The sequence below is a fragment of the Ascaphus truei genome, unplaced genomic scaffold (assembly GCF_040206685.1).
Source record: "Ascaphus truei isolate aAscTru1 unplaced genomic scaffold, aAscTru1.hap1 HAP1_SCAFFOLD_329, whole genome shotgun sequence".
Lineage (NCBI taxonomy): Eukaryota > Metazoa > Chordata > Amphibia > Anura > Ascaphidae > Ascaphus > Ascaphus truei.
Genome location: NW_027456279.1, coordinates 223,569 through 250,307, shown reverse-complemented (window position 1 = coordinate 250,307; position 26,739 = coordinate 223,569). Strand labels below are relative to the sequence as shown.

Below are 26,739 nucleotides of genomic sequence, written 5' to 3'. Positions count from 1 at the left end.
AGAACCTTGCGCTCTAAATATATAAAACCCACACAACAAATGTGATAATAAAGTGTGAACAATACAAAATGTACATACGCGTGATGCAGTATAGTGATATAACTTATGTGCAACTTTAAATTAATGACAGTGTTCAATATGTTGAAACAAGTAGAACCAGTACGCAGCTCCGAACCCGAAAAGGAACCGTCCTCTGAATTTCTTTAATATGTGATTTTGTAAACACGGGGAGCGCAAAAACCGAAACAAGACAAAAATGTATAATAGTGCAATGCTGTATTGGAATATATTGGAAACAAGCGCCACACGTGCACACTCACAAAGTATCCATCGATAGCAGACACATCTAATATGTAAACCCAGGCGGAAACGTCTTTGGCCAGGCTTAGGGCCTCTCCTCTGTGGTATGTTGGAGAGATGTAGTACTCGTTCCCCCAGAAACAAAAGAGCAGCAAGGTGGTGCAGATCGTACTATACAAGGTATGGTTATATCGCTTAATCTCAACATATTTAAATTCACAATTGTGAATTTCCTTCAAGCAGTGTGTATGGTATATAATGGAGGTTGGTAATCCCTATAGGGAGACCAGCCTCACATCCACCACCGTCGCTGTGACGATGCGCCGATACCAGTACCTGTGTCTCATCCCGTCTCACGTTGATTGACGTGGTGGCGTATCTCCTCCGATTGGAAACTGCCGTTCAGTGAGCGCATCGCCACATCCATACTCTATAGTGGAAGGTATTGCATTGGATGTAATACTCTATAGTGGAAGGTATTGCATTGGATGTAATACTCTATAGTGGAAAGTATTGCGTTGGCTGTAATACTCTATAGTGGAAGGTATTGCATTGGATGTAATACTCTATATTGGAATGTATTGCATTGGGTGTAATACTCTATACTGGAATGTATTGCATTGGGTGTAATACTCTATACTGGAAGGTATTGCATTGGATATAATACTCTATACTGGAAGGTATTGCATTGGGTGTAATACTCTGTACTGGAAGTTATTGCATTGGGTGTAATTCTCTATACTGGAAGGTATTGCATTGGGTGTAGTACTCTATACTGGAATGTATTGCATTGGGTGTAATTTGTGATGTGATACCTTGCTGAGTATAACGTTGGGTGTAATTCTTTATACTGGAAGGTATTGCATTGGGTGTAATACTCTATACTGGAATGTATTGCATTTGGTGTAATACTCTATACTGGAAGGTATTGCATTGGATATAATGCTCTATACTAGAAGGTATTGCATTGGATGTAATACTCTATACCGGAAGGTATTGCATTGGGTGTAATACTCTATACTGGCAGGCTTGCATTGGATTTTATACTGTATACTGGAAGGTATTGCATTGGGTGTAATACTCTATACTGGAAGGTATTGCATTGGGTGTAATTCTCTATACTGGAAGGTATTGCATTTGGGTTTTATACTCTATATTGGAATATTGCATTGGGTGTAATTTGTGATGTGATACCTTGCTGAGTATAACGTTTGGTGTAATTCTCTAAAGGTATTGCATTGGGTGTAATACTCTATACTGGAATACATTGCATTGGGTGTAATACTCTATACTGGAAGGTATTGCATTGGATATAATACTCTATACTGGAAGGTATTGCATTGGATGTAATACTGTATACTGGAAGGAATTGCATTGGGTGTAATACTCTATACTGGCAGGTATTGCATTGGATGTAATAATCTATACTGGAAGGTATTGCTTTGGATGTAATACTCTATACTGGAAGGTATTGCATACAGGCATACCCCACATTTCCATACGCAATGGGATCGGAGCATGTATGTAAAGCGAAAATGTACTTAAAGTGAAGCACTACCTTTTTCCCACTTATTGATGCATGTACTGTACTGCAATCGTCATATACATGCATAACTGATGTAAATAATGCATTTGTAATAGGCTCTATAGTCTCCCCGCTTGCATACAGCTTTGGTACAGGTAGGGAGCTGGTATTGCTGTTAAGGACGTGCTGACAGGCGCATGCGTGAGCTGCCGTTTGCCTATTGAGCGATATGTACTTACTTGCGAGTGTACTTAAAGTTAGTGTCCTTAAACCGGGGTATGCCTGTACTCTATACTGGAAGGTATTGAATTTGAGTTTAATACTCTATACTGGAACATATTGCATTTGGGTTTAATACTCTATACTGGAAGGTATTGCATTGGATGTAATACTCTATACTGGACGGTATTGCATTAGGTGTAATACTCTATACTGGAATACATTGCATTGGGTGTAATACTCTATACTGGAAGGTATTGCATTGGATATAATACTCTATACTGGAAGGTATTGCATTGGATGTAATACTGTATACTGGAATGAATTGCATTGGATGTAATACTCTATACTGGCAGGTATTGCATTGGATGTAATAATCTATACTGGAAGGTATTGCATTGGTATAATACTCTATACTGGAAGGTATTGCATTGGGTGTAATACTCTATAGTGGAAGGTATTGTAATGGATGTAATTCTCTATACTGGAAGGTATTGCATTGGATGTAATACTCTATACTGGAAGGTATTGCATTGGGTGTAATACTCTATACTGAAAGGTATTGCATTGGGTGTAATACTCTATACTGGAAGGTATTGCATTGGATGTAATACTGTATACTGGAAGGAATTGCATTGGGTGTAATACTCTATACTGGCAGGTATTGCATTGGATGTAATAATCTATACTGGAAGGTATTGCATTGGTATAATACTCTATACTGGAAGGTATTGCATTGGGTGTAATACTCTATAGTGGAAGGTATTGTAATGGATGTAATTCTCTATACTGGAAGGTATTGCATTGGATGTAATACTCTATACTGGAAGGTATTGCATTGGGTGTAATACTCTATACTGGAATGTATTGCATTGGGTGTAATACTCTATACTGGAAGGTATTGCATTGGGTGTAATACTCTATACTGGAATGTATTGCATTGGGTGTAATACTCTATACTGAAATGTATTGCATTGGATGTAATACTCTATACTGGTAGTTATTGCATTGGGTGTAATACTCTATACTGGAAGGTGTTGCATTGGTGTAATACTCTATACTGGAAGGTATTGCATTGGATGTAATACTCTATACTGGTAGTTATTGCATTGGGTGTAATACTCTATACTGGAAGGTGTTGCATTGGTGTAATACTCTATACTGGAAGGTATTGCATTGGATGTAATACTCTATACTGGAATGTATTGCATTGGGTGTAATACTCTATACTGGAAGGTGTTGCATTGGTGTAATACTCTATACTGGAAGGTATTGCATTGGGTGTACTACTCTGTACTGGAAGGTATTGCATTGGATGTAATACTCTATACTGGAAGGTATTGCATTGGTGTAATACTCTATACTGGAAGGTATTGCATTGGGTGTAATACTCGATACTGGAAGGTATTGCATTGGGTGTATTACTCTATACTGGAAGGTGTTGCATTGGTGTAATACTCTATACTGGAAGGTATTGCATTGGGTGTACTACTCTGTACTGGAAGGTATTGCATTGGATGTAATACTCTATACTGGAAGGTATTGCATTGGTGTAATACTCTATACTGGAAGGTATTGCATTGGGTGTAATACTCGATACTGGAAGGTATTGCATTGGGTGTATTACTCTATACTGGAAGGTATTGCTTTGGATGTAATACTCTATACTGGAAGGTATTGCATACAGGCATACCCCACATTTCCGTACGCAATGGGATCGGAGCATGTATGTAAAGCGAAAATGTACTTAAAGTGAAGCACTACCTTTTTCCCACTTATTGATGCATGTACTGTACTGCAATCGTCATATACATGCATAACTGATGTAAATAATGCATTTGTAATAGGCTCTATAGTCTCCCCGCTTGCATACAGCTTTGGTACAGGTAGGGAGCTGGTATTGCTGTTAAGGACGTGCTGAACGGCGAATGCGTGAGCTGCCGTTTGCCTATTGAGCGATATGTACTTACTTGCGAGTGTACTTAAAGTTAGTGTCCTTAAACCGGGGTATGCCTGTACTCTATACTGGAAGGTATTGAATTTGGGTTTAATACTCTATACTGGAACATATTGCATTTGGGTTTAATACTCTATACTGGAAGGTATTGCATTGGATGTAATACTCTATACTGGACGGTATTGCATTAGGTGTAATACTCTATACTGGAAGGTATTGCATTGGATGTAATACTCTATACTGGAAGGTATTGCATTGGATGTAATACTCTATACTGGAAGGTATTGCATTGGATGTAATACTCTATACTGGAAGGTATTGCATTGGGTGTAATACTCTAAACTGGAAGGTATTGCATTGGGTGTAATACTCGATTCTTCGAAGTATTGCATTGGGTGTAATACTCTATACTGGAAGGTATTGCATTGGGTGTAATACTCTATTGATGGAAGGTATTGCATTGGGTGTAATACTCGATACTTCGAAGGTATTGCATTGGGTGTAATACTCTATACTGGAAGGTATTGCATTGGGTGTAATACTCTATTGATGGAAGGTATTGCATTGGATGTAATACTCTATACTGGAAGGTATTGCATTGGGTGTAATACTCTATACTGGAAGGTATTGCATTGGGTGTAATACTCTATACTGGGATGTATTGCATTGGGTGTAATCTGTGACGTGATACCTTGCTGAGTATAACGTTGGAATTTTCCTTTCCTAGATCACCTCCACCAGCTCGCAGAGCCTGAGAGGGACCCTGCTTGGTCACACGACACTGCAGAAGTCCCCGCCTGTGGCCGATTGTAAAGAGACAGCAGACTGAGGGCGAAGAGTATGTGTCATCCCAGCGTATCCCTGATGCACCGAGCCCAGATAAAGGTGGAAGCTTATTCTGGGATTGCTATGAGTTACAGGACATGTTTATTTATTTATTATTGTGTCAAGCTCGTTTTACCGACATTATCCCTCGTCCTGGCATGTAATTCTCACACCGCATGTTATTCGGTGTAACACGGCTGGACCTGGAAATACACGTGTGTTTTACAACTCTCGGAAGTGCTGTTGTCGTCCCAAACGTCAGAACGCAATCTGCAATATTATTCCCCCCTTTTTTTAAACTGACGTCTGTTTACCTTTCCATCACTTTCTCACCCGCAGAAGCTTCGCCCTAAAACAGCTTTGTGTCATTAGAACCAAGTTTGCCACCTCACCTGGGATGCAAAGTGATGGCATACAGGGCATGGGCAGGCCAGAGAGATCCCAGGGCATAGGCAGGCTAGGGATAGTCCAGGGCATAGGCAGGTTAGGGATAGTCCAGGGCATATGCAGGCTAGAGATGGCCCAGGGCATAGGCAGGCTAGAGATATCCCAGGGCATAGGCAGGCTAGAGATAGTCCAGGGCATAGGCAGGTTAGGGATAGTCCAGGGCATAGGCAGGTTAGAGATGACCCAGGGCATGGGCAGGCTAGAGATAGCCTAGGGCATGGGCAGGCTAGAGGTGGCCCAGGGCATGGGCGGGCTAGAGATATCCCATTGCAAAAGCAGGCTAGATTATATCCCAGGGCATAGGCAGGCTAGAGATAGCCCAGGACATGGGTGTCACGGGTGACCGGGTTATTTACACCTTTTATCGGGATCATTGAGCAAAACAAGGTTATTGAAATAAATTGTAATTTATTCGGCATAAATTCGCTTACACACAATGATACACAAAATACAGACGAAAGACACACTTACTTTGGGGCTGGGGTAGGAAACTAGACTTTCCTAGGTGCAGGGAACTCTTTGTGAGAGTTTTACCCTGACCGAGACTTAGCCCGGGAGCTCCTGGTACCCAAATCGGCATATAATGCCATACGCCACCGCTATGTTCGCTTCTGATAACTTGGTCCCTCCTGACCGCGAGCTACTCCAAATCTCCAGGAACTCAAATCGGCATAAGATCCCAGCCACGACCACTACGTTCGATTCCGAGAACTTGGGCGCAAAATGCTGGACTTAGTCTCTGGCGGGCAGGCTTTTCAGACTCGAAATCGAAGCTAGTACCGTAGCTTTGCTATTACAAACAAAGCATCTATGAAAAGTCTGCCCGCTCTCTTCCGGCTCTGACTCAAGGGGAACACACAATCTGATTGGCTCAAGGCTTCTTATAGTATTCTCTGCTTCATTCATTAAATAGAAGCAGAGCGGACAGCCAATCAGCGTGTGGGAACTTTATCAAGCAGCCAATCAGAGCCAAGCCGGGTAGAAAATCCGGATCTGCATGAAATTTGAAATGGCCACGGGTCATGCGCAAGCCTGCCACATCTCCCCCCAGCTATCCCAATGCCACCCGCTGGGCAGGCACGACCCTAGGTCTGGCAGAACAAGTGGCATAACGGAGGACAACCATAGATCTCCGGACTTGGTACTACGCCTTTCCCCGCTGACCAAATGCCGTTCACACATCACGTTCTGGCCATCCTCTGGCTGCTTTGAACTCCGATGTCCAGCAGACTTACCGGCGCCTATGGGTTTGCACGGGCTGCCTGTTTGGACATCAGTTACGAATATTTAAACATATTAAAACTATATTTTAATACACACCGAGTCTTGTCGTTTTATTTCTGTCTGCCTTATTCCCCACACACTTTCCCTTGGACTCTGACTCCCCGCCACCCCCAATCTTATATACGGATGGGCACCCACAAACCCTATACTGGTTCTGGGTCACCTTGACACTAGCTGGGGTATCCCCCTTAATCTAGTGATCCCCTCAGCTACAGGGATACATATTTATCCCTGTGCCTCATTCAACTTTCTGGGCTGTGCTGAAGCAGGGTACCCTAGTGGTGAGTTGCGCTTATGTTTTCATGGGGAGGTATTGCTGGGACAATATGCCTACATGTATCCGAGAATCAGGCATGATTCCCTGGTACATTTATTGGGGACCCGGTAACTCAGGACTCCAACCTCCCAGGCACATTCTGTCAACGGTTCCTCCGCAAACCCCCTCCCCACCCCTTGAAACTCATACACTAGCAATCCCTGATTGATGGCATGCCCGGAAAGGGAAACACACACACACATTGTTATTACCCTGCGTACAATGTGATCATACTATGTTACTGGGTCCAAGAGCTAACTCTCTGGGACCCTTATACGCGGAGCAGGGGTAACCAAATGGGCTTGACCTTTATTATAGAGCCTGGTTACCCCCTCCTGTCACAATGGTTTGGCTAGAGATATCCCAGGGCATAGGCAGGCTAGCGATGTCCCAGGGCATGGGCAGGCTAGAGATATCCCAGGGCATATGCTGTATGCATCTCAAGCTGTCGTGTACACAGTAACATGACATGATTGGCCCACAAATAATGCATATGGAGTATGTCATTTGGCTGGGATTTCTGCCCTAACACTACATTCACTTCACCGGCAGTTTGCCGAGGTTTTACACGCAGCTATGAACTGGGGAAAGTGGAGAATGTGTCAAAACCATTTTCTATAAAAGATAACAAACAAAATTGCAGAGAAAATTCAATCATTTATTGTGCAGGTTACACTGTGCGTACACAGCGACACAAAGCGCCAGGCGTTACATAGGGCGTCTTGCTTTGAAGGCGCACAGCGATGTTTCAATTCTTTAACCACAAACCAGGTTGTGTGCGAGCGGAAGAAGCAGCGTTTGATTCAAAAGATAAGGAAAGGATGTGAAGAACTCAACGCTCTTCTGCGTGGAAGGCGTTTACCTCGCGGGGCTGGGAGGCCAGGCTTCACTTTGGAATGGCACAAGAGCAAGATGCCTGACGAGAGACGGAGAAACGGTTACTTTCTGGCGGTTTGTGAGGGTGACGCGTCACTGCGGCAGAACACAATATTCACAAGGCTATTTACCAAAGCGGGCATGAGATTGAAGCTCGAAGAAAGAAAATGGCCTGACGTTTGCCTACAAATGTGAAGGATAATGCTGCACTCCCCAAAAGAAATCAAAACAATACAAATACCAGTGCTCCTGGTCCAGGAATCTCTGCGTGGTACCCCCAATAGCATGTACCCCCAATAGCATGTATGTAAGGAAAGACCTAGGCACTACGGATTTCTGCTAGAAAAGTGATTTAATAACATGTGCCTAACATATGTATAACATGTGCCTAACATATGTATAACATGTGCCTAACATATGTATAACATGTGCCTAACATATGTATAACATGTGCTTGCCTAACATATTTTTTTTCCCCATGATCTAATAAACATCCAAACCTTTATTCTCACTGGATAGGGGGATCGCCCCCTGATTTTGTATTAACTGCCATTTCAGACCTCAGCGCTTAGTGAAGCCCGCCCATGGGGCTTAATCCTGTGCATATATATATATTCTGTATACCCAACATAGTGACCCAATGCCCACTGTAACCCTCACATATATTTGGTATAGCCTCCCACTTCTGCACTGTTGATACCAATGACACATTATTTGGGTAACACATCGAGGCTGTAAAATAACTTCCTTGAGGTTCGTTGATGAGTATCGGTGCATTGTAAAGGTTTTATAAACGTTCTTAGGGATGGGATCAATTTGGACGTGCTCACCTCGACTTGTTGGCATGGTGGTATTGGTGTCGTTGGAATTGGTACCGGAATTGGTACTGGTAAAGGTATAGTGGGGACTGCAAGACAAGGCATTAATCACATCAGTGAGTGCTTAGAAGGCAGTAACTTGGTGAAAATTACTTTGTTAATGGTGGGAGGCAGCGAGGGTATTAGAGGTAGGGTGGAGTTACCCCGTAGGGTTTCCTTGGCCAGTGTTGAGCTTTGCAAGGTAGCGGCCGGACTACACGCGGTACAACACGGCGATTTACCTTTCGATACGGCATGAACCGTTGGACAGCGCTCTGTTACTACGAGGACAGGTTGTGCCGCTCACACATGGGGGTTTATTTGTCGCACGTGACATGGAGAATATGGTGGCAGGCGCATGGCGAGACCGTGAAGGTCTGCGCCAGACTAGGCTGTTCCTCTAATCCACCACCTGCTTACATGGGTGGGAAGCAGGGGGTCTCCGGAGTGGGGGTCTAAAACCGTTATTTTCAGCTACGGGGACCCCCTGTATCCCGAGATATATACTGAGAAAGGTGCCACTGGTTAGTCCCTGGTATTAAAATCCCTGCGTCACGCCGGCCAATCGGAAGCCGCTGCCGATCGTAACGCGGGAGATTTTCCCTCCATTTTGTTTCCCCCTGGATGAGATGCAATCGGTGGGAACCTTGGCAGTAAGTATCTCCGAAACCAGGGGCTCCCCGGTGATTAAATAATCCAATGTTCGGGTGCAGAGACCCCAGGTTTTCTCTGGGCGAGGGGGTAATGGGAAGGAGGAATTCCTACCTATAAATAACTCTGACCCTAGTATGTTATTAAAGAGACACTCATGTGTCCCTGGACTTGTGGTCACAGATGCAAACTGATTATTTGCAAGTAGTGTCTGAATAAATCCACATTATACAGGAGTTCCTCATACACACGCCTCCTCCTAATATCGTGCGCGTGCTTCTCAAATTTATCTGCATATATTATCATCTGGTTTTGTGCTGCACTTCCGTACATACTCTACCATAGGAATTGATCGCGGTGGAAAATATATATACTAGCTGATATACCCGGCGTTGGGCGTTGCCCGGGCGTGGAAGGACAGGGGGCATGGAGTGGAAGGGCGGGGGGGGAGGGGCGTGGAGGGGCAGGGGGGAGGGGCGTGGAAGGGCGGGGGGGTCAAGGGGCGGGGAGGGCAAAGGGCAGGGGGGCAAAGGGCATGGGGGGCAAAGGGCAGAGAGGGGCGGGGGGGGCAAAGGGCAGAGAGGGGTGGGGGGGGGTAAAGGGCAGGGAGGGGCGGAGGGGGGAAAATGGCAGGGAGGGGTGGCGGGGGGCAAAGGGCGGGGGGGCAAAGGGCAGGGGGGGTGGGGGGGGGCAAAGGGCAGGGAGGGGCGTGTGGGCCAAAGGGCAGGGAGGGGCAGGGGGGCCAAAGGGCATGGAGGGGCAGGGGGGCCAAGGGCAGGGAGGGTCGGGGGGGCTAAGGGCAGGGAGGGGCAAGAGGGCAGGGAGGGAGGGAGGGGGGAAGAGGGTTGGGAGGGAGGGGGCAAAGGGCTGGGGGGGAAAAGGGCAGGGAGGGGTGGGGGGGGAAAGGGCAGGGAGGGGCGGGGGGGGGGGCAAAGGGCAGGGAGGGGCAGGGGGCCAAAGGGCAGGGAGGGGCAGGGGGGCCAAAGGGCAGGGAGGGGCAGGGGGGCCAAAGGGCAGGGAGGGGCTGGGTGGCTAAGGGCAGGAGCGGCGGGGGGGCTAAGGGCAGGGAGGTTCGGGGGGCTAAGGGCAGGGAGGGGTGGGGGGCTAAGGGCAGGGAGGGGCAAGAGGGCAGGGGGGGCTAAGGGGAGGGAGGGGGGCAAGAGGGCAGGGGGGCAAAGGGCAGGGAGGGGTGGGGGGCCAAAGGGCAGGGAGGGGTGGGGGGGCCAAAGGGCAGGGAGGGGTGGGGGGGCCAAAGGGCAGGGAGGGGCGGGGGTGCCAAAGGACAGGGAGGGGCAGGGGTGCCAAAAGGCAGGGAGGGGCGGGGGTGCCAAAGGGAGGGGCGGGGGGGGGGCCAAAGGGCAGGGAGAGGCAGAGGGGCCAAAGGGCAGGGACGGCCGGGGGGGCCAAAGGGCAGGGAGGGTCGGGAGGGCCAAAGGGCAGGGAGGGGCGGGGGGGCCAAAGGGCAGGGAGAGGGAGGGCAGGGGGGGCAGAGGGGAGGGAGGACAGGGGGGCAGAGGGGAGGTAGGGCAGGAGGGGCAGAGGGGAGAGAGGGCAGGGGGGGCAAAGGGCAGGGGGAGGGAGGGCAAGGGGGGTCAAAGGGCAGGGGGAGGGCGGGCAAAGGACGGGGAGGGAGGGCAGGGGGGGCTAAGGGCAGGGGGCGGAGGAGAGGGAGGGCAGAGGGAAGGGAGGACAGGGGGGCAGAGGGGAGGGAGGGCAGGAGGGGCAGAGGGCAGGGGGGGCAAAGGGCAGGGGGAGGGAGGGCAAGGGGGGTCAAAGGGCAGGGGGAGGGAGGGCAGGGCGGGCAAAGGACAGGGGGAGGGAGGGCAGGGGGTCTAAGGGCAGGGGGCAGGGGGGGCAAAGGGCAGGGGGAGGGAGGGCAAGGGGGGTCAAAGGGCAGGGGGAGGGAGGGCAGGGAGGGCAAAGTGCGGGGGGAGTCAGGGACGCGGTAAATAAGTTTACTCACCTTGCACACGGCCGCGCTCCTGTTCCTCCGGGTCCCGGCCGCCCTCCTACTCCCCCTTCGGGTCCTCCGCGGAGAGGCTGAGACGCTCCGGTGAGGAGGTGCTGTGCCTCTCACGGGGAGAGGCGGAGACAGCCGGAGGAGAGGCGGAGACAGCCGGAGGAGAGGCCTCTGGGACGGGGAGATGCCGCAGAGAGCGCACTCTGTGTGTGTGTGGGGGGGATGGGGGGGTGAGCAGGTCGGGTGGGGAGGGGGGGTGAGCGGGTGGGGGGTGAAGGAGAGCGCCAGGTGAGGGAGCAACCTCTGTGAGGGGAGAGCCACGTGCTCTCTCTGTGTGTGTGTGTGTGTGTGTGTGTGGGGGGGGGGGTGAGCGGGTGGGGGGGTGAGGGAGAGCGCCGGGTAAGGGAGTGGCCTATGGGTGGTGAGGTGAGAGTCCCTCGCTGTATCCCGGGCGCTCGCTCCGCTCCCTCACTGACTGTAGCGGCGGGGGGGGGGGAGGGGAGGAAAAAGCACGGGAAAGAGGGAGACCCGGGGAGAGGAAGTGTGTGTGTGTGCGGGGCGGGCGGCCCAAGGGAGCAATCTCATTGGCCTGGCCCAAGGTCCAATCTGATTGCCGCTAGGGACACAGGGAGGGACACAGGGAGATACATACAGACAGACAGACAACGACACATAGGACACTTTGAGAAATATATAGTAGATATATATATATCGCCCCAGTTCTACAGCGCGTTGGTGCTAATGCATATGCATGCCGGAGGTGGCGATCGAATGGAAATACCCACAGAAGTGCTCGGGGAAAGATCGAAGGTTTCTCATTATCCGTGCCCACCCAAGAAACACTTCAGCGATATGACACAGTGGGTTAGTAAATATCTGTACTCACCTTTTAGGCATACGTTCAGGTACAAGTTGAGTAGATCGATCACCGTCTGCTTGACTTCGGTGGCTGCGTTCTAAATGTTTCAGAACGAAAACAAAGCATTTTTTAGTTTAATCAAAGCGTTGTGTAATCCAGATGCTTGTTTACACCGTGTATCCCACTCATTTAAGGAAATGAAACACACGTACTGTACGTTCTTGGAGCTACATAATATGTAATCCAATTCAATGAAACCATGGGAATATCCTTAGCGTGTTGTGAGGCGGCCATCTTGGATGTATGCTGTCATTGATGATACTGGGCTTATAAGAAATATGTTGAGATACTTTACTTCTCCCTATGAGATCTGGTTCTTAAACTTCACAATTCCCTTCTCGGCCTAAGTGTGAGTCGGGGCAGCGGGGGCGTTTAATGGCTAATAATGACTCTCAAAGTCTCTTGGCCTTCTCATTATTTTCAGTGACATAGAAAGATGTCTTGCTCCTGAAGGCAAAAAGGTTTCATTTTGTGTAGATCATTTGAGGGTATATTTGATTGATGTTCTTAAAAGGGTCTCGCTGAGATTTACACAAGCTGCTTCAGAGACTCCGATACATTTTATCCCAATATAATTACCCTAAAGAACTAGAATAGTTCTGGAAAACACTCACTCCTTCTGTCCCGGCAGTGTGAGAGAAATCGAGACTTGTAATTACTTGGCATTACAGTTGCATGTATTTACACTGTCACAGAGTTACACTGGCGTGTATTTACACTGTCACAGAGTTACACTGGCGTGTATTTACACTGTCACAGAGTTATACTGGCGTGTATTTACACTGTCACAGAGTTATACTGGCGTGTATTTACACTGTCACGGAGTTATACTGGCGTGTATTTACACTGTCACAGAGTTATACTGGCGTGTATTTACACTGTCACAGAGTTATACTGGCGTGTATTTAAGCTGAAACAGAGTTACACTGGCGTGTATTTACACTGTCACAGAGTTATACTGGCGTGTATTTACACTGTCACAGAGTTATACTGGCGTGTATTTACACTGTCACGGAGTTCAGTGGCCGTATAATGTCACAGAGTTACACTGGCATGTATTTACACTGTCACGGAGTTCAGTGGCATATAATGTCACAGAGTTACAGTCGTGTGTATTTACAGTGTGAATACTTACTGCGCAGCCGCACTGTTGGTGTGTGGTGACCACAGTTATTTCAACTTCAATTTCACTACAAATAATAATTTAACATGTAAATAGTTACTAGAATAAATACATTTTTGTGAAGGCATACAGTAACTCTCACCTCTAGCACTGAGCACATTGTTGCCCATAGTGACTAAGCTATGCTATTCTATAAGACCACTTTAGAGCCCATTGGCTGGAAAGACATCTTTTTTAAAGGGATTGAAATGACTGACCAATAGGAAGCTGTAACTGAGGATGTGGCCACTTCCTGTGTGCCCCATATTTGGCCGGGAACTTCACAGGTAATTATCTCGGGAACTGAGAGGGGTTGGTAGGGGGGATTAGGGGGGAGTGGGGGATTAATGGAGGGGGGGAGGAGGAGGAGGGAGGAGGGGAAACCCCCGGAACTGAATGTAGCTTGGTCTTCGAAAAAGCCAATGAGTAGTATAACAGAGTAGGAGGCATTGCTACTTTCTGCTTCCTAGCAGCTGTAAGTATCCATCTGTGACCTGTGCTGTTTTATGGGTAACATTTTTGTTTCTCCTATTAATAAAGTATACCCAGGTTCTCTTATCTACATATTCCCAATATTCCTATAAATTATATTACCTGTTTAGACACAGCTCAAGTTCCAAGTTGCCTCCAATGATGTTATGGGTCGCAACTAAATCCACGGTCTACAATAAACCAAATAAAGTTAATAGTATTTCTTTTTTTTTGGGGGGGGGGGGGTTTGTTAACGTTTTCCTGAGATGAAAACCCATCATGCCGTCTGTGGCAAGAGACCCCCAACTGAATCGTCGTGTCTTAGGGGCCCTCTAATGATACAACCAGAAGACGTGGATCGGCGCAGCCGTGGATGTGATGGAATCAATGTTTTTCAGGCCGGGCAGAGTCACGCCTGGTGTCCTGTGCCCCGTGGTGTCCTGTGCCCCGTGGTGGAACGGACACGTTTGGCCCTCATCCAAACCTCTGGGGTCGATCCCAGCCGCAGAAATTCCAACTTCAGCCCCCCTCCCCTTCCTCGCGTAACCATATTGTCCGGGTCCCCGGTACCCCGCAGCCCGTTTTTATACTTACAACATCTAATTCAATCAACGTGTCGGATTCGCTGCTTATGACCACGTTCAAGGTAATGGTCACTGACGCTGATCCAGCTATTGTTTTTATCACAGGATTTTTGGCGTTAATTTCCACCTTCAGGACGTCTCCTACAGCAACATCGAGTAACTACGGAAAACAAACACAGAAACGTGAATCGTCCTGAGGTCATGCCGGCATTTCATATATGCTCTGTATAATATAATAATAATAATATTATTAAATCACCTAAAATATACAGATTGGGCACAATATTGTGACCTTTCATTCAACTGTCGCTAAAGAAAAGGGGCGGCCATTTGGATATCCTGACACTAACACAAATGCTCCCTGAGCGGAAAAACAATCGAAGGATGTTAAACTGGTATTTCTTTTGCCCCCCCCCCACCCGCCCCCAACAGGTCAGGTTTTCAGGCTATCCCAGAGTCAGCACAGGTGGCTCAGTCGGTTAAAAATGACATTGATTTAATGACGGACTTTGTCAAAATTCTCAGATCTTGTGATGCGCTTTACAAAGTCAGAAGCTTCGCCCATAGACAAAGGGGGCAACTCCAGGCTTCTAGGGCCACCAACAGGTCAGGTTTTCAGGATATTCCTGATATATATCGAAGACTGAGCCGCTGATTGACCCACCTGTGCTGATGCAGGGATATCCTGATAACCTGACCTGTTGGTGGCCCTTAAAAAAGGAAGTTAGCCACCACAACTGCCTTAGACCGACAAAACATACTTGGGAAGATTCTTTTCCATTGAAATGGGCCAATTAAATATTTTGGAATATTGTCGCGTTGGTGTGTGATACTCTGCATTGTGACTGTTAGCGCTGCGTTGGTGTGTGATACTCGGCATTGTGACTGTTAACACTGCGTTGGTGTGTGATACTCTGCATTGTGACTGTTAACGCTGCGTTGGTGTGTGATACTCTGCATTGTGACTGTTAACGCTGCGTTGGTGTGTGATACTCTGCATAATGACTGTCACCGCTGTGTTGGTGTGTGATACTCGGCATTGTGACTGCGTGACTGCGTTGGTGTGTGATACTCTGCATTGTGACTGTTGACGATGCATTGGTGTGTGATACTCTGCATAATGACAGTCAACACTGTGCTAGTGTGTGATACTCTGCATTGTGACTGTTAACGCTGCATTGGTGTGTGATACTCTGCATTGTGGCTGTTAACGCTGCGTTATACTCGGCATTGTGGCTGTTAACGCTGCGTTAGTGTGTGATACACGCCATTGCTGCTTAGCACATCCCGAGTCATAGAATGTTTAATAAAATTCACTTACCCCAGGGAAAATTTCTATGAGTTTGAGTGTGGATAGGTCGAGCTGTGGGGAAAGCAACAAGAAATCATTACCCGGTAGTAACAACATTAACGGGCACCGTGATATTCTCCAACTGGCACGTGATATCCCGTCCCACTCATGGGGAACTCTCCCGGTTTGTGCGGCCGTCAAATTGATGCCATTTTGGAACATTTTTCAAAGCATGAGGAACAAGAAACTCGCTCTGCCAATGTGCAAAAGAATCCCAAATCTAGAACTGAATGCAGCAAGATAAGCAGAGAAGAGAATCTAAGAGAACCCCGAATCTAGAACTGAATACAGCAATATAATCAGAGAGGAGAATGTAAGAGAACCCAAATCTAGAACTGAATGCAGCAAGATAAGCAGAGAAGAGAATCTAAGAGAACCTCCCATCAAGAACTTAATGCAGCAAGATAAGCAGAGAAGGGAATCTAAGAGAACTCTGAATCTAGAACTGAACGTAGCAAGATAAGCAGAGAGGAGAAAGTAAAATAACCCCTAATCTAGAACTGAATGCAGCAAGATAAGCAGAGAGGAGAATCTAAGAGAACCCCAAATCTAGAACTGAAGGCAAGATAAGAAGAGAGGAGAATGTAAGAGAACCCCCAATCTAGAACGTAATGCAGCAAGATAAGCAGAGAAGGGAATATAAGAGGACCCCAAATCTAGAACTGAATGCAGCAATATAAGCAGAGAGGAGAATGTTAGAGAACCCCTAATCTAGAACTGAATGCAACAAGATAAGCAGGGAGGAGAATCTAAGAGAACCCCAAATCTAGAACTGAATGCAACAAGATAAGCAGAGAAGAGAATGTAAGACAACCCCGAATCTAGAACTGTATGCAGCAAGATAAGCAGAGAAGAGAATCGACAGATGTCTGAAATGTGGTAAATTCCAGTTTTTCTGATTTTTTTTGCTGCTTTTGAATAAACACATTTTACACTCAAACGATTGCACAGCAGAGAAGTGTACGAGTGCAGGTTGTGCGGGTTCTCGTACATTTTTTAACAAGTGCACACGCGTTTCACCATGAAGGAGAGTGGTCACAGTACAAAGCGCGCACACGCTTTTCACCATGAAGGAGAGCCGTCACAGTACAAAGCTTACACACGCATTTCACAATGGAGTGGTCACAGTACAAAGCGTGCAAACGCGTTTCACAATGAAGGAGAGCGGTCACAGTACGAAGTGTCTACATGCGTTTCACCATGCAGTAGCCTTTAGTACAAAACGTGCACACGCATTTCACCATGCAGCAGCTGTCAGTACAAAGTGTGCACACGCGTTTCACCATGCAGTAGCCATCAGTACAAAGCGCGCATACACATCCCAGATAACAAACACATTTTGCAGTTAAATTGTTGGGGAGTTTAACCTTTTAGTTTTATATAAAAGCAGCACACGCAAAAGGAAAGTTATTCATAACATTGAAGGTTATTCACGTTGGCACAGACCCAACATAGGGTATGAATGGATGCTGAAACTTAGCACTGTTTAGTGAATATGGGCCTTAGATTGCTGGTAACGAGTAATTGTCAGTGGGCGCACGTATAACACAGACTTTATTACTTACTATTGATGTTGGAATCTTTACTATTCTAAGAACAGAATTTAAAAGGCAATCAGGAACTCTATAATTCAACAGCTGTCCGACATTCAGTGGTAGAGATGGTATTTTGGGGCAACTTGTGTCCAGAACGGTTCCTGCTACTGTGAGAACAAGCTAGAAAATATATAAAAGCACAAAAAATGATCTTTTTGAACATTGTGAAATCTGTCTTTTACAAATGAAACCATTACTCAGCAGCTGCAGACACACAGACACACAGACACACAGACACACAGACACACACACACACACACACACACACACACACACACAAACACACACACACAGAAACAGACACGCAGACACACTCAGATTCAGACACACACACACACACACACACAGACATACGCAGACTCAAGCAGACCTTCACACGCCTCAGCCAGGTCTGCCACCCTGCCCTTCCCCGTTATCCCCTTGCATACATCAGAATTTGAGGTGCAGCTCTACTGCCATGACCAGCACCCTCGCCCCTTCAAGCTGTTATAAGTCCTGCACCCCCACCCATCTTGCACCCCCCCCCCCAGTGTTTCCTCCCATTCTTGCCAGATGTAGAGGTGCTCCCTGGGAAGAAAGGCTGGCACCGTTGGGGTTGCGTCATCTCGCATGCTGGCGGCAGGACGCAGACCACCAAACGGGCTCTCGCTTCCACGGATGCAGGGAGAGGCGTGGTCACCTCTCTGTGCCAACCGGTCAAGCTGCTCTACTCAACTTTGCCATTTGGGGAGTCGGTGAGGGGACCGATCTAAGGCAGGGGTGCCCCACTCTCGTTCTCAAGGGCCACCAACAGGCCAGGTGTTAGGGATATCTGTGCTTCAACACAGTCTTCGACTGAGCCACTGATTGAGCCCCCTGTGCTGAAGCAGGGATATCCTGAAAACCCAACCATTAGGGGCGGGCAGTCTTGAGAACCCCGGCACTAAGTCATATAAAGAAGGGTGGACATCAATCTCCATCTCTGTGTGCCACGTCTCCCGCTAGGTCTGATGTGGAGTAAACCTCTGGCTATTAGTCTACTTGGTTAAACTTTGTTACCATGCGGGAGCACAAAATGGCGCAGTGTGACAACGCTACATTTCCGCACATTTTCTCCACTGTCTGTAATAAAGAGACCCATGTGTAGTAAAATTAGAAACTGGTACTGCTGCCTGCTAGGCAAGGGTGCCAATTCTTCCCTCACACCAAACATGGAGAGCCGTGAAGTCTCTCGGGGCAAGCCACTAACTCATACCCTGAAACGGGTGTAACGGAGAAAGAAAGATAAACAATGGTAACGTGGCACTGCTTCCCAATTAGGGACCGGAAAATAACCCAGTTCTGGTTGAAGCAAGGACACGTAACAAACTTACCTCTAGTACTAAATTAATGGTCGTCGTCAGGTCCACCGACAGGACAGAGTAACTGATCAGGCCATTTTCACCGATAGGGAGATTCACTGCAAAGTAAGAGAGAGTCGGCAAGTTAAGAAGAGGTGCACCTGAACAGATTGAGCGACGGGTGTGAGAGCATGAAGATGTCCGTGTGGGCGAGGGGTGACGTGTGCGGTGCAGCCATGCGTGTGTTCTCCAGCTTTTTTGGGGCTTGTGCCCTGGTTCAGTTTACAGTAGGTTCAGACTTTGAGGAGTATCTATGTGTGTGTGTTATATATATAGCTTAGGCTGAGTCCCGCTAGCGCTGAGCGCGCTCATGTTTGGAGAGTGCTCCAAGCATGAGTGCCGGGTGTCCTGCTTGTACGCGGGGGTTGGGGGGGGGGCATTGCGGGTAGTTGAGCGCGCGGGTAAGTATAGGTTTTTGTTTACCTAAGCGCATGTGAGCATGTGTGCCCGCGCACGAGTGCTGCGCGCGCCGCGTGAGCGGGGACTTACATATATTTATATATGCAAGTCCCCGACGCAAGCGCCGCCCGCTCAGCGCTAGCAGGGACTTGGCCTTAGGTGTGTTTCCATACAAAGGTTCAGCTGTTACAGGGTTGCTAAGCAACAATGTAACAATAAGCTAAGGATGTCTGCAGCAACCAGAATGCCTCCTCGAGGAGGGGAGGAAGGAGGGGAGGAAAGACAGCAAGGAGGGGAGGAGAGACAGCAAGGAGAGGAGAGACAGCAAGGAGAGGAGAAGAGACAGCAAGGAGGGGAGGAAAGACAGCAAGGAGAGGAGGAGAGACAGCAAGGAGAGGAGAAGAGACAGCAAGGAGGGGAGGAAAGACAGCAAGGAGAGGAGGATAGACAGCAAGGAGGGGGGGAAATACACGGTCTGACCTTGCACATTATACTGTACGAATACAAGTGCGCCATAAGTGTATCTTGTGAGTGTGTATTACATACCCGGATACACTTATATTGACAACACCTCTGGGTGAGTTTCTATAGGCTCCTTTCCTATACCTTTTAGGAAGCTATAACATATAGCAGTCCAAATCCCGAATATCTATAAGGGATTTTATTACAACATCCACCCATCCAGCTCTAGGTGGGTAACAATTGGACACAGTCACGTGCTGTTGCAATACATCGTTTAATTACGTTTTAACACCCATTTTTTTATTCTTGGCATTAATAAAGTATTTTAAAATTTACAATTATACATTTGTTTGTGATTGAGTGCTGGAAGACTGGGTTCTTTTTTCTCCCATATGATACGGGGGGGAAATACAGCAAGGAGGGGAGGAAAGACAGCAAGGAGAGGAGGAGAGACAGCAAGGAGAGGAGGAGAGACAGCAAGGAGAGGAGGAGAGACAGCAAAGAGAGGAGCAGGAGAGACAGCAAGGAGAGGAGGAGACAGACAGCAAGGAGGGGAGGAGGAGAGACAGCAAGGAGAGGAGAAGACAGACAGCAAGGAGAGGAGAGGTAGCAAGGAGAGGAGGAGGAGAGACAGCAAGGAGAGGAGGAAAGACAGCAAGGAGAGGAGGAGAGACAGCAAGGAGAGGAGGAGAGACAGCAAGCAGAGGAGCAGGAGAGACAGCAAGGAGAGGAGGAGACAGACAGCAAGGAGGGGAGGAGGAGAGACAGCAAGGAGAGGAGAAGACAGACAGCAAGGAGAGGAGAGGCAGCAAGGAGAGGAGGAGGAGAGACAGCAAGGAGGGGAAGAAAGACAGCAAGGAGAGGAGGAGAGACAGAAAGGAGAGGAGGAGAGACAGCAAGGAGAGGAGCAGGAGAGACAGCAAGGAGAGGAGGAGACAGACAGCAAGGAGGGGAGGAGAGACAGCAAGGAGATGAGAAGACAGACAGCAAGAAGGGGACGAGGAGAGACAGCAAGGAGAGGATGAAGACAGACAGCAAGTAGGGGCAGAGGAGAGGGAGAAGGAGAGACAGCAAGGAGAGGAGACAGAGAGACAGCAGGAGATGGAGAGAGATAGCAAGGTGTGGAGAGGAGATTAGACTGCATGGAGGGGAGGAAATGGAGGGATGACATATAGGGAATTAAGAGCATTGTGCACATACGGCAGGAGGGAGTGTAAAGAGAGAGGAGAGACATCAAGGAGAGTAGACATAGAGAGACAGCAAGGAGAGGTGGAGACTGATGGATGAAGAGGAGAGGGAATGGAGCGTAGTGGGCACATGGGACAAGAGGGAGTGCACAGAGAGGAGAGGAGAGACAGTGAGGTGAGTAGGAGGAGGAAAATGAGAGACAGCAGGGAGAGGAGGAGACAGAAAGACAGCAAGGAGAGGATGGGATAAGTAGGCGAGGAGGGAGTGTAGTGTGCACAGACAGGAGCAGACACAGTAAGACAGAGAGTGGAAAGAGGGGAGGAGGAAGTACAGAGAGGAGAAGGGTATGATGGAGAAGAGAGTAAGGTGGGGAAGAGAGGACAAGAGACAGCAAGGCATTACAGGGAGGGATGAAAACAAAGATTAATGTTTCATTAATAAGCTTTAAGATCTGCTAGATCGGCGTATGTTACACCGGGTACAGCTAGTTCTCAAAATATTACAACTCCAGCCCAACTCCCGCATGAGAGATTGAGGTTGTGTGATTTAGGTGTTATCCCTGAAATGCACTTTGAATCCCTGGTTCTGACCCAGAAACAACATTTCATACAGAACATTCTAATTGTTTTCCTTCAACAAATGTAGCGGTGCTTATAGCAAAGATGCTGCTGCTTTTATTTCTGTGGAAATTAAGCATAATTAGGAATTGTTTGTCAACCAAGTGTTTGAATCTCTTTGAAGCCACCACTCTGTCATTATCCTGGCGCCTCTGCAGAGTTTGCCGGACACAGGAATATCATAAGAACAAAAGACACCGCACCGACCCCAAGCCCCTCCGTTTTTACAAACTAACTTTAACATGTAAAAAATACGTCTTGGTGTCCGGTTATGACGTGGCAGTCACACTGATGTAACCACTTAAACACGTCACGTTAGTCCTTGGGCAGGCTGACCCCCTAGTACATTAAGCATTCGTATATAGGCAATGATTTGTACCTAGAATTGCTGACAAATTCACGTTGACGACGGTGACCACCTGCTGCAGGACGCCGTAAAGCTGCAACAGAAAAACAAACGCCATGGCACATGTTCCATTATAATGACGCGCGCCCGGGCTGGTAACAGGAACGTTTAATAAAACACCATTCACAGCGGAGAATTGTATGTCCAGACTAGATTTAGGTGAATCTGTTTCCCCCCCGAGTTTGCCATTCACAATCCGAACCCAAAACCGCCATTCGGATACAACACGATGGCGGATTGCCATGATCCATCTGCGGGATTCCGCAATCCGCTGGCGGATTTTAGGAATCCAACCCGAAGGATTGCAGGATCCGCGGATGGATCACCGGTGTAAAAAAAAATAATACAAAAAACGCAAAGGAAATGTCTGATTCGCAAAAAATAAAAATCGCCCTTCTGTACTCCAGATATGTCACCACATAGGAGAAGGTGTTGTTATATTCCTGTGTGTGTGGTGTCTTTGTGCAATCATGTTACAACAATACACACGCACAGACGCTTGCTATTACAAAAAAAAACCATGTTACAATCATTACACGGAATTGATATTAGCGCGTGACAAGAAATCTGAAGTCTGATTGAAACAGGAAATGACCCACTGAGCAGGCACTCTTGTGGTGCGGCAGCCCCTGCACATATACACGTGTGTGGGAAGATGTAATTACTAGGTGCTTGCAAGTTCTCGGAATTAAAACTTACCGTTTTTTGGAAGACGCCGTTGAGTAGTTTCGTCAGCGCGCCAGATATCGAGTCAAGAAGTCCACTAACAGAGGGAAATATACATATACAGTATTATACATACCAAGGAATGCTTGTTCCACGGAGTACTACAAGCCCTTCCAAAATTGAAATGTTTAATCTATAAGAGGAGCTAAGTGTCATGGGAAGAACGTGTTACTTATTAATAGTTTTTACAGATAAATATGTTACAAAAGCAAATCTTCTTCTGTGGGATCTGTTCAAAATACAGTCTCCCTTTAGGGATATAATCTTGTGTATTTTTATTTGTTCACCATGTGTGCCTTAATTTGTGTCAGTCGGCAGCATCGTTCCCGTTGGTTTCATTGTCCCTGTCTTTCCTGTTTAGTGTCCGACTATTCAGTTCATCTCTGCCTAAAACTTGGACATGAATGGTTTGGTAGGTGAGTGTTTGGTGAGAAAAGTACTTACAGACCCGATATCGTAATTGTAACTGCAATGTCGTCCGGGTTCTCCATGATCAGAATAAGGCAGCCAGTTTTTATTCCCACTTTGATCGCTGCATGGACTTTCACTATTACCTTAATATCTGCAACTCTAGGTGAAAATACAAATGGCGGATGTATAATGATAATAAATACATGACATCATTACCCCTAATTGCCTTGCTGCCCTTTTGAGACTTCACACATGGTCACAATAGCACTGAAATGCTGCAAAGGTTTAGCAGCTCTGACCGGGGATTACCTAATATATTGTATTTTCTTTCAAATCCTGCCATACAGTGATATCCAAATCCAACTACCTAAACCAAATGAAATTGGGTACTGCATCTCCCTGAACATGGTCCCATGTAGGAGCAATAGGGTACAGTCATTTGTGGGGTATTCCTTTTGAGACCTATAGAATAACCTATTTCAGCTTTATCAGGCTGAATGATCTGGGGAGAATTGACGATGGACTAAAGGGTAAATCTGTTAACCTCTTATCATCCAACCATGGCCGGTGGAGATTTGTAAATATACATTTCTTACACAATGAAGAAGGAAGTATAGTCCAGTCAATTCTTCCCAGATAAAGGGTAAAGTTCACAGAGGTTTTGTAGTGGGGTCAGCATTCATATAATGGGTCTTTTCTATAGTCTGCGGTGGATTCCTAGCACACAGTGGGCAGCTATGACAAGAACATGCGTAGTGCATCTATAAATCCCATTTTTTATGTATATAACATCAGATAAAAGATGTACTTCTGAGAAGGGATGTATGACCAATTTGTGTGTGTTTGAACACCTTGGAATGTGTTGACACAAATATATATATTTATGAGTGACATGGTGAGCTTGTTACGCTGTGTTTCTGAAAAGCTGTTTCGCTACAGAACAATGATTTATAATCCAGAAACATTTAGAAAAAGATCAAAAAACAACCAAGTTTGGAGCATGTACTTACTGATCCCTTCCCAGTTTGGAACATGCCCTTACTGGTCCCATCCCAGTTTGGAACATGCCCTTACTGGTCCCATCCCAGTTTGGAGCATGCCCTTACTGATCCCATCCCAGTTTGGAGCATGCCCTTACTGATCACATCCCAGTTTGGAGCATGCCCTTACTGATCCCATCCCAGTTTGGAACATGTATTTACTGATCCCATCCCAGTTTGGAACATGCCCTTACTGATCCCATCCCAGTTTGGAGCATGCCCTTACTGATCCCATCCCAGTTTGGAACATGTACTTACTGATCCCATCCCAGTTTGGAACATGTACTATTGATCCCATCCCAGTTTGTAACATGTACATACTGATCCCATCCCAGTTTGGAACATGTACATACTGATCCCATCCCAGTTTGGAACATGTACTTACTGATCCCTTCCCAGTTTGGAACATGTACATACTGATCCCATCCCATTTGGAACATGTACATACTGATCCCATCCCAGTTTGGAGCATGTACTTACTGATCCCATCCCAGTTTGGAACATGTACTTACTGATCCCATCCCAGTTTGGAACATGTACTTACTGATCCCATCCCAGTTTGGAACATGTACTTACTGATCACATCCCAGATTGACTTCCAGTTCAATTTCAAGGTCGAGGGCGACTCCGGGCTTGGGGGTTATAGTCAATGTTTTTATGTTGACCGTTTTGGTAACAATGCTGATAAATGAAAGAGATTATTACACGGTATCATTCTGGGAAACGCAAAGTCGTTTGTCAAGTTAGAATTGAGTGTAATGTTATTTGTATAATCAGTTAAATGGTTTTCTTATCCTGCAGGGTCTGTAAGTGTACGCCCTAAACATGAATTGTCTGTTTATTTACAACATGGGAACAGGAGACACGGAACCCGTCTCCCTTCCGAGGTTCTTGCGCTCTGTGGGAGATCTCATTAAATAGACACTAACAGGGTATTTTAATATAACGTTTCATCATAAAACGTAGGAAGTAGCACTAGAAACACGGGTATTATCCCCTTATTTCTAAATGCATTTATTTATGCTTATGGCCCGCTGAGCTAATAACATTTTAATAGTCAAGGAAGTAACGTTTATTGGGGCGATTGGGGCTGGGTTGAGGAGGGTGGCGGGGGAGGGATCACCTGGCCAGTCCTAGGTAGATAAAGCGTCTTTCAAGTTGCCAAATGTTGAAATAACCCACGATACATTAACCTGTTCACTGCTACAGCATTGCAAGCTCCTCTTGCTGCCAAAGAGTTAATAGGAGGGGAACGGATCAATTTGCAATAAGGTGAGCGGTGTCTTATGGAGCTGGCACATTAAATGACACGGCTCAGTGAGTAAGGTCTCCTTGGGCGAGTCACTGTATCTCCCTGTGCCTCAGGCGCCAAACATAGAGTGATGCCTTGTGCCTGCAGAATTCTATGTACAGCACTGTGTACAGTGTCAGCCCTATACAAGAAAAGCCATGTGGCTGTTGCATGCGCAGCATGTCTGTCACCCGAGGGCTCTACTTTTCTGCTGTGTTTTTTTTTTTGCACAGTAAAATGTACTGTAACACTCAGATAACATCCACCGATCAACGTGTTAACATTATTACATTAACCGAGAAGGGACTGGTCAACTTACTTGGTAATCGCACCGACACTAAGAGCGTCTCCCTTCTGGGGTCCGATTAAACTTTTGATTGTGTTAATTCCATCTGTTATAACTGAAAATGAGGAAAGTTATTGAGATGAGTGCTGCAGCTACCAGGAAGGCATATCTATGGGCCTCACTGCTACCTCAGGAGTTACGTACTCCCAGTTCTGCTTTTAGCCTGACTACAGGTACACACAGTCTTGGAAAAAAACTAGCGTTGGTACAAATATCTCTAGAAACCGTCTGCATAAGTTGTGCTCAGAGAAGTACATAAGACTGGATAATGCAATGTGGCTAGCTTTCCTAAATATACCAGATACTGTGTTTCCTTCACTTTTGGACCTGTGTAGAAGTGAGTGTCTTTATTATACAGGTAACGGCCACACTGGAAGGATCGCATCATTGTTTCACACTTGAGAGCCTTTGTTAGCTTTAAAGTAACACGATGAAGAAAGAGAAGCCACAAGAAGGACACTGAAAATCTATCCTGGAAAGAGAACTTTGTACTTACGTGGAACCAATAGGTCTGGTGATGAACAGTACGGTACTTGTGATGGTTGGGCCATACATGCCAGGAACCCAAGATTCACCAGGATCCACAGCTTCAACATCTTGGCTTCTGATACCTGCATACAACACCATTAAAGACTGAGAGATGAGGAACAACAATGTGCAGAAACCCACAAACACAACAACATACGTATAACTCATGCCCGAGTAAAGTCTGGGGATCGAGGGAAAGGAATAGTTGGTACATTGAAAATTGGTCTTCGTTGTATAGAGCTGACGTCAACAACACACCAAGTTCTTACCTCAGCTGACAGAGAACTCTGACTGTACTGTAGGATTCTTCTGGCTGGCTTTGGATAGACTGATACAAACCGATCAGTCCTTATATACTTAACACATAGACTCGATCAAGGAAATGTCCTCAAATGTCAAGTGAGTCCCACATTTCCTGGGCTGTCAACCAATCTGTGCATAGTCCAATACAAATAGTGGTTGGAACACTTAATTAGGGAACGGTTTCTGAGCCAACTCTCTTGTTTACCATATCTTGGGGTACTCTCATTCCTTGCACAGAAACTGTAACGAAAGTGGGTGGGGGCTGGAGTAAACCATTATGTAACCACCTTTGGTGCAGATACTATGGGTGGTTTTCAATTTCTGTTGTTGGGTTAAATGCAAAT

At 46.8% G+C, this 26,739-nt stretch overlaps 1 protein-coding gene and 1 long non-coding RNA gene across 2 annotated transcripts; one reads left to right on the top strand and one right to left on the bottom strand.

The window, feature by feature from the left end:
- The first annotated feature begins 4,410 nt into the window (after positions 1–4,410).
- Positions 4,411–6,590, top strand: LOC142483500 (uncharacterized). Its single transcript, XR_012797360.1, has 2 exons — positions 4,411–5,309; positions 5,391–6,590. It is a non-coding gene; the product is annotated as an uncharacterized LOC142483500 (long non-coding RNA).
- A 920-nt stretch (positions 6,591–7,510) lies between these two features.
- LOC142483499 (uncharacterized) lies at positions 7,511–26,494 on the bottom strand. Its single transcript, XM_075583499.1, has 16 exons — positions 26,362–26,494; positions 26,061–26,175; positions 25,538–25,619; positions 24,504–24,608; positions 22,921–23,046; positions 22,450–22,513; positions 21,724–21,784; positions 18,652–18,737; positions 17,270–17,419; positions 15,675–15,716; positions 14,364–14,513; positions 13,893–13,960; positions 13,272–13,326; positions 12,104–12,173; positions 8,580–8,656; positions 7,511–7,789 (listed from the first exon to the last, which is right to left on the bottom strand). Exons 2-16 carry the CDS (start codon positions 26,158–26,160, stop codon positions 7,760–7,762), a joined length of 1,266 nt encoding a protein of 421 aa, XP_075439614.1. The 5' UTR covers positions 26,161–26,175; positions 26,362–26,494; the 3' UTR covers positions 7,511–7,759.
- Between the last annotated feature and the right edge of the window lie 245 nt (positions 26,495–26,739).